General features: G+C 58.5%; 1 protein-coding gene across 1 annotated transcript; it reads right to left on the bottom strand.

Annotated features, from left to right (window-relative positions):
• Positions 1-7: 7 nt before the first annotated feature.
• On the bottom strand, positions 8-8,195 carry EXOC3L1 (exocyst complex component 3 like 1). Its single transcript, XM_005422760.2, has 14 exons — positions 8,114-8,195; positions 7,015-7,175; positions 5,842-6,061; positions 4,900-5,560; positions 4,609-4,726; positions 4,338-4,463; positions 4,128-4,220; positions 3,815-3,822; positions 3,595-3,705; positions 3,350-3,479; positions 2,266-2,388; positions 1,829-1,984; positions 1,371-1,495; positions 8-934 (listed from the first exon to the last, which is right to left on the bottom strand). The coding sequence occupies exons 1-14, from the start codon at positions 8,154-8,156 to the stop codon at positions 748-750; spliced, it is 2,262 nt and encodes a 753-aa protein (XP_005422817.1). The 5' UTR covers positions 8,157-8,195; the 3' UTR covers positions 8-747.

Below are 8,195 nucleotides of genomic sequence, written 5' to 3'. Positions count from 1 at the left end.
CCCCTTTGTGCCAGCAGGGGTAGGGCTGATGGCACTGTCCAGGATGGGGAGACCACCTTGTGCTCTTCTCCTCAGCATCCATAAGCCACGATGAGCTGGCTCAGCTGCTCCCCACCGGCCATGGAGGACCCAGCCTGGTGGAGCAGCAGCACCCAACCCCAGGGCTGAGCCCAGGGTACCTCCCATGGCTGAAACCCTCATGCCAGCCTGGTTCCAGCAAGGCTCCAGTCTGCCTCAGAGCTGGGATGGTAACAGCTTTCATGGCTAGTGTGGGAATCCGTAAAATCAGAGGGTGTTGGGAAAGCTGGGAAAGTAGGCCTTAGAAACAGAAATAGCATAGAAACTTAGAGCTGGCTGGGACACACTGGCTCAGGGGGCTGTCTGGAGACTTGGGGAAACCCAAACATCTCTGCAGCCCCATGGAGACGTGAATTTGTCCCAGCTGCAGATTCCTGTCCATTCTGCAACTCTTCTTTCTCCTGCAGGCAATGGGCCTGAGCAGATCTCAGTCACTGTCCCAGCAGGCCACCAAAATAGCTACAAGTTGGATTTTCCCCAGTCCAGGTATCCCAGGACTGGTGCTTGCAGGGGACAGTCTTCTCATGGGGTAAGACCAGAGGAGAATGGCCTTTATCCAGACTGCCCCAACACAGGATGAGGTGCTGTGTGTAGAGGATGCCACATGTCACCTATTCTCACCCTGCACAGCTCCTAGCTGGGCCAGCAGGGCACCAGTGCCAGGCAGGGTCAGGCACACTTGCCCTTGCGAAGGCAGAAGGGCAGCTCGGGCACAGGGACCAGGATGGTGCTGAAGATGGGCCGGTAGCCCTCGGGCAGAGCCTGGGGGTGCTGAGCCATCATTTCCAGCACCACGTGCCGCACCTCCTTGGAGACGTCCCCGCGGATGTCCAGCAAGGTGGAGATGTGCTCGTCGCTGGGCAGAGAGCCAGGGGTGAGTCTGAGCACTGCTCATGTCCTGCAGACCTCCCCCCATCCACAGAAGCCAAGCCAGGGCCAGGGGAAAACTGGTAATTTGCACCAGGCCAAGTAGCATTTTCTCAAAAACAACCCCCCCCAACCTTTTGAATTTGGTTTTGACGTTTCCAATTTGGTGTTTTGTTACTTTTCACGGTTTGTTTGGCCACCAAATACAGATGTGCAAATGCCGCAGCTGTTTTCTGTACACCTTTGCCCTTGGGACTTTTTCAAGAACCCCTCAAATCTGGAGCATGGGAAAAGGAAACCTCAGGGAGAAGGGAGTAAAGGCTCAGGTTTCTTCCTGCTTTGCTCTGTCACCTCAGAGGGTGCAGGCCAAGACTGGCTCTCCTGGGCAGGCTCACACCCATCCCCTCCTGCAGGGAGTACCTTACCTGACATCGGGGTACTTGGTGATGAAGCCCAGCACCTCCAGGCTGAGTAGTGCAGGGTCTTTGAGGCAGATCAGCTCCCGCAGGGCAAAAACAGCCTCCAGGCTCTGCTGGCCCCGGTCCAGGCCCTGGGAGGGAAAGCAGCCAGGTGTGAGACCCAGAGGATGTCACTGCGGTGGCTGGGGAGCCAGCTGTGCCTTCAGTGCCCACGTGGGGACCTGAGCCCCTGCAGCTGGTGTCTTCCCACTGAGCATGTCCCACCCATCAGGGCCTGCTGGGCAGGGTGGTGGTCCCCAGAGTCCCTAATCCAGCCAGTTCCTCCCATACTGGCCTCACAACCACCCAAGTGTGACAGCCCCATTTGCTTGTGGGCTGCGGGCTGGAGGGCAGCAGGAGGGTGAGGTGATGCTCCCTTTCTGTGGTGCAGCCCCAGCTCCCCACCACAGCCAGGCTCCTCTCACCAGGCCACAGAAGAGCTCCCGGAGCTGTGTGGCGTCCTGCAGCAGGCGGTGGCACAGCTGGCCCCGCTCCTCCCGGCTCTTGCACACCATCTTCCTCTGCAGCAGGGCCCGCAGGTACTGGTTCGCCACCAGGAGCTCGCTCTCGGCCAGCAGGAGCTGGGCAGGGGACAGCTGTTAGTGCTGGCATTGCCTGGGTGTCCAGACCCAGCTCCCCAGGGAAAGGCAGAGGCAAAAAGGGCTGATACAACACCAAGGCATGGGAACAATCTCCTGGGGAGCCCCCTGACCAAAGGGACAGAGAAAACAGCTGGATTTGGGGGAAGCCCTGAACATCTCCGTGCTCTGTGGCGGTGCTCTCTGCACTGCCCCAGAGGACACACACTCCTGCATTTCCAGCATCCCCATCCCACAAACGAGCAGCAGCTCCAAGGAGGTACCGTGAACACGGGTTTCCTGACGCGGGAGAAGTCCTTTGCATACTTGTCAATCACTTCACACATGCTGCCGACCAGCTGGGACCCGGAGAGCCACTTGCGGGAAGGCAGCTGCAGGCAGAGGGGCTGCAGGGAGCAAGGAGCAGTGTCTGTGCCCTGCACCATGGCAGAGCTGCCAGCTCAGGGCAGCACAACACCCACAGCTGCTGCCTGGCACCACAGCCACTTTGCCTTGCAAAGCCCCCGAGCCCCTGCTGCCAGCCAAAACTCAATGTAAAATCAGCAGAGAGGTTAAGGTTAGGAAATTATGGAAACACTAGGGCTGTCCCTCCCTGACACCCTGAGAGCCTCCTTTTGGGGCTTTATCTGGGTCATGATGCACACCTGAGGTGTGGGCAGCACTCTGCTCCTCACACACCTGCTTTTGGCCTGTCTTGCCTATTTTTAATTTCCACTCCTCCCCACTTCTCTTGTGTAGACATAACATGTTTTTGATTTCCTACTCCTGCCCTGCTGTCCTTGCCTGTCTTCCTGCTTGCAGGCACACACTCCTTCTGTCTCTGCTAGGGCCACTGCTGCCTGCAAGCTCGTCGCCCTTTGGCTCTTCCTTTGTTTTCATGGCATTCAAGCCCTAAATAGTAATGTCGTTAATTATTCCAGGTTTTTGGTCCAGACTCCAGGAAAGCTAAATTTGACTACACTAGCAGGAAACGACTCAGGCTGTTGCACATGGATTTGTATCCTCCACACAGACTTTGCTGCTCTCCAGCTGGTTTTCTGCCATGGAACAGCCAGAAGGAGCTGAGGCAGCTCGGGGGGGCTTTGGCTCCTGGGCTCTGTCCGTTGGTGATTTGGGGGCCATGAGCCATCTGCCCAGCGATATGGGGTGGTGCTGTTGGTGACAGACATCGGGTGCTTTATCAAGGTCTGGGGGACAGGCTGGCAGAGATGTCTGCAGGGTGATAGCAGGGTACAGAGTACATGGCAGAGACCCTGGGCAGGAATAAACTCGAGTTGCAGTAGGGCTGTTACTGCTGGGTTCAGCTTTGTTGCAGCCCTGTCAGCCTCAGGTGCTGGACCAACGTACCTGCAGGTCCAGGAGCAGTTCCTCCAGCAGCAGCTGGGTGGCTTTCTTCTGCATCCTGTCTAGAGCAGCCTGCAGGGATCCAGGGACTTCTCTGCAGGCAGTGTCAGGGTGCAGGGAGGAGACAGAATTGCTAGGAGAGAGAAGAGAGGGCACAGGTAGCCTGGGAAGCATAGTGGCAACGCTGGCCCCAGTGAGGATGGGGGTGGGTGTTGCTACAAGAGCTACCAGGTGCTGGTGCAGCTTACCTGAGAGCCAGGTTGTTGTTGAGCACGGCCAGCAGGTGGGAGATGTAGTACTTGGGAACAGCCCGGTCCTGCTGGTGCTCCTTCCCGCACTGCACCAGCGCTTCCCGCAGGCTGCAACACAGCGAGGCAGAGGCAGCCGTGATGGGCAGGCAGAGCCCCAGGCGGCCACCACGGGCACCTGGCCTGGGATGCTCCTGGGGACAGATGGACCTCCCACAACCCTCCCAGCTCACTCGGCTCCTTTCAGATCCTGCCACCAGGTTGGAGAGTGACAGGTCGTTGGGCAAAGTAGGACAGTGGGACCCATTCTGGATCCCTTGGGAGGGCTCAGCAGACAAGCATTTGGGGCAGCAGGCCCTGAGAGCTGATGTCCCCAAAGGCTGAGACAGCAGCCCCATGGGCAGGCAGGCTGCTGAGCCTTCTGTGACCTGGGTGAGCATTGGCCCCACAGCAGATCTCCACCCCAGCCTGTGATGCTTAGCCATGGCCCCAGGGTCTGTGAGCGTGGACAGGGTGTGAGTGGCTCCACTGACGAATGCCTCAAGCTCCTCCAAGGCCATGTTGTAGATCTTCTGCTGCAGAGAGTCCGTGATCAAGGAAGCCACCTGGATGTTCTCATTCAGCATCTGCAGCACAAGAGGAAAGTGGAGGTGATTCAGGGAGAGCCTGCAGGCCATGGAATCCTTTCTGGAAGGTCTCAGCATAGCCAAGCCCCATCTGTACCCATGTTCTTGGGGTCCCACCTGCATGACAATGGCAGGCAAGGCTGACTGGAAGAAGCCCTGATGGTCTGTCTCAGGTTCCTCTTCCCTGAACCATTCCTTGAACTCCACCTCCAGGGTCCTCTGCATCCACTCGAACACGCTAGCCTGCAGTATGGACACCCCCCACAGGCAGCCCAAGAAGCCAAGTACAGACTCCCTTGAGACCCAGCACAGCGAGTCCTGGGCCTCATCCCAGGCTCATGATGAGCAGATGCTTGGCTCAGTGGGAGTCCCCGTCCTGCTCACTCACCTTGACTTTCATCACATATCTCTTCTCTGTCTGATCCACAAGCTCAGAGGACATCAAAGGATCCAGAGCAGAAACATCCACTTCTGGGAGGAGGTCAGGGTGAGCCATCATCTCTGGGCTGGAGGGCAGAGGTGGGGCAGGGTTGGGTACACCTGTTTTCCAGGAGTTCCTACCTGTCCCTCTGCCTTCCTGGTTGTCATCCCCTGGCAGCCAGAGACACTCTCCCGACCCATCCATGAGCTGGTGAACAACCCAGCTCTCCACAACATGCCTCACTTGGTTGGTGCTGACCTGTGGTACACACGGAGCGCCCACTCAAGGAGAAGGAAGAGTCCCTGTTTGTCCAGGTCCTCCCGCAGGATCTCCTGGAGGTGGCTGGTGAGGGCCTGGTGGTAGGTGGCAGTGCAGACACTGAGGATGTTGTAGTGAGCTGGGACACACTGGACCATCAGGTCCTTCACCACGCGCAGCTCACACACGATGTCCTTCTGCAGCGCTGCCAGGTGCTTGGCCAGCCCTGGCCCCTCAGCATCCAAGCGGGGAGCATGGAAACGGCCTCCTGTGATGGTGTCCTGGAGGACCTGGTAGAACTTCTGCCTCCAGCCCTTTGGGCGGCCAGGGGGCAGGAAGGTGGCCTCCAAGAGCAGAGTATCATCTATTTTCTCCTCCCTCTCAATGATCCTCACGGCAGTGACAAAGAGAACGGGGTCCTCGCGCACCAGCCGCAGGCTGCTGCCCACAATGTCCCACAGCTGCTTGGCCAGGCTCTCGTTGAGGTCCTGCAGGCCGCTGAAGTAGGACAGCACAGTTGCCTGGGCACCAGAGAGCCCACGGAGGTGCAGCTGGGAGAGGATGTCATCCCGGAGTTGTTCCACCATCATGAGCTCCACGTGGGCCTCCAAGAGATGCTGCCCATGGAGCAGCTGCAGGATATGGGAAAAAGCCTCGTGGACTGTGGGAGAGGGAGGAGAGATGAGTGTGGAGATGAAGGGGTTTGCAGCAGGGACATAGGTGCAGGTTATCAAGGAGATGGTGAGGGGAAAGGTCTGGGGCTCTGGGAACACCACTGGATCAGGCCCTGGGGAAGCAGGGATATCTCCATTCACCCAACTGGCAAAGCTTGAGTGACCTGCTCAGGCTTTGCCACCAGCCCTGCACAGAGCCCGTGGTTGGACTGAGGTTTCCCCCAGTGCTTTCCAGCCCAAATTGACCAGGACTGGGCCACTGCCTTACCCGAGAAGATCTGGGGCAGCACCTGGACCACTGAGGCCAGCTGCACATGCTCCTCCATCAGCTTCCTCATCTGCTGGAGGCCCTGGAAGTGGTCTGCGCTGTCGAGCAGGGCCCACCGTGCAGCGCCCAGGTCCTGGCACACGCCCTGCACCTCCTGGGTCGCCGACCGCAGCTGCTCCAGCCCTGCACTTACCCCCTCCAGGTAGGTCTGGACAGTTGACTGGGGAGCAGAAAAGGATGGAGGGCACTGGAGCAGCTCCAGAAGGCGGGAGGACTCCACACCATTTGCCCCAGCCCTGCACGATCTGTGTTGCAGCCCCTCAAGGTCCAGGATAAACAGTAATCGGATGTCTCTTTCAGTTTTAAAAGATTACTTTGTTTCTGCAAAGGAGCAGTAGGTCACAGGGCCCCTATGTGCCCCCAAGGCATGAAGGACCTCAGTGGCCATATAAACCCTCCTCCCAAATGGGGTGCCATCGTTTCCAGCCCTGCACTGGCACATCTCCGTGCCCTATCCACTCATTTAATTCCCCGCTCCTGGTGCCAAGAATTCCCAGAAGAAGGTTACTTTCACTGAGACCTCCCAGACAATTCATCCAGAGTCAGGATAGGAGAAGCCATCTCTAAAATTATCAGGAGAAAGTTGTGGTGCTCAAACTGATTCAGTCCTGAGGTTAATAATTCCTTGGCTCATGCAAAAGCGGATGTGAGTGATCAGGCAGGAGTGCAGGGGGACTGGGACAGCCCTTACAAATATGTAGAGATGGAGTTTTCCCTGTGGAGACCCACAGGCAGGGACAGGTTGGAGCTCTGTGCCTCCTCCCAGCCATGGTACAGGGCAGCCTTTGGGGCTGGGACAGGGCAGTGATGGGGTGTGCTGGGTCTTGCACATGGAATGTGCTGAACTCCCTTGGTGTTTTATTGTGAAAGATTGTCAGAGACACAGCAGACTCCTTTTAACACTTCAGGCACTGCTTGGGGGTAAGGCAGAGGGTGAAGGGGGTCTTCTCCCCCTGGCAATTGCACTTCACCCACCAAACACCAGCCAAAGGAAAAGATTTAGCCAAAAGAGGACATTCAGAGGATTAATGGCACAAGAGGGGACCCTGGCGGGGATCCCTGCCTGAGGAGAGGGTGTGCCTGCAAGTGTCCATGGGGTGGGCAAACACACACCTTCAAACGGGACTGGATGGAGTTGTTCCTCTGCGTCTCCCGTCTCCGGTAATGCCCGAGCCCCTCCAGTTTCTCGGGGCGGTAAAACACCCCTGAAGCCCATTTCAGAGCAGCTCCTCTCGCCAGCTTCTCAGCCTTCTCTGCTTCCGGCCACTCCTCGTCTGGGGATGAAGCCAGGGGTCAGTGAGCACAACCAAGAGGGGCAGGAAGGGCCCCTGAGGCCCGGGACAGGAAGCTCACTGCCAGTGGACTTCCAAGCACACACGGATGTGGGAAGCTGGGCAGCGTGGCACCAAGAGGGTCCTTCTGCAAGGGGCCCCAAGATGCCACCATCGTGGCCCAGGGTTGTCACAGCAGCTGTGGAAGCAGGAAGCAAAGCTGCCCTGGAGTGCTGTGACTCAGCCTGCCAGATCAGATTGTCCCCAGGCCAGCTGCTCCCCCAAACACAATGCTGGGCTGTCTGGGGGGGTCTGATGCCACTTGGGAAGCTGTCAGCAGGGCTGAGGCTCCAGCAGTGACTCAGCAGGAGGGATGGGGAGAAGGCAGCTCTGGCAGGAAGGAGAGCCAGGTTAAGGTGAGGATTGGAGACTCCTGGTCTCCCCAAAGCACCCACACAGCTGTGTCCCCTTGACACAGGGCCTGGAGCCATGCCAAAGAGCTCCTGGCCACAGTGGAGGGCTGAGAACCAGCACAGTTATACACCATTCCCAGTCCTCAGTGCCTGGTTTCATCATTCCCCCACCCCATCCCATCCCAGCCACTCCCTGCAGCCCTGCGGGGCTGTCACCCAGTGCCAAGCCAGGCTCCTGCCCTGCTGGGGAGCCGCTTGGGGACCAGGGGATTAGGGAGGAGGGCAGCAGCTTTGAGGATAAGATGAGCGGTGAGCAAGCAGTACTGCCCCGGCGCAGGTATCACCATCAGGAAGCAGAGCCAGGCTGCTACCCCGCAAGGACACAAGGCACCAGCCCCGGCACAGGGGAAAGGAGGGTGGAGGGCGTGGTGAGGCAAAGGGCAGGGGAATCCCCAAAATGTGCTGCAAGCAGCAGCATCCCTTCCCTGCCCAGCTCGCCGGCTCCCCGGGGAGCATCATCCCCGTTACCTCTGGGGCTGGCGGCGCGCTCGTCCCCCGCAGACATGCCCATGGTGTCCAGGCTGTGCGGAGCTGCGGGGCCAGGGCAGGG

Source organism: Geospiza fortis, unplaced genomic scaffold, assembly GCF_000277835.1.
Source record: "Geospiza fortis unplaced genomic scaffold, GeoFor_1.0 scaffold97, whole genome shotgun sequence".
Taxonomy (NCBI): domain Eukaryota; kingdom Metazoa; phylum Chordata; class Aves; order Passeriformes; family Thraupidae; genus Geospiza; species Geospiza fortis.
Note: the sequence above shows the minus strand (reverse complement) of the source record. Positions and strands in the feature narration are given on the sequence as shown.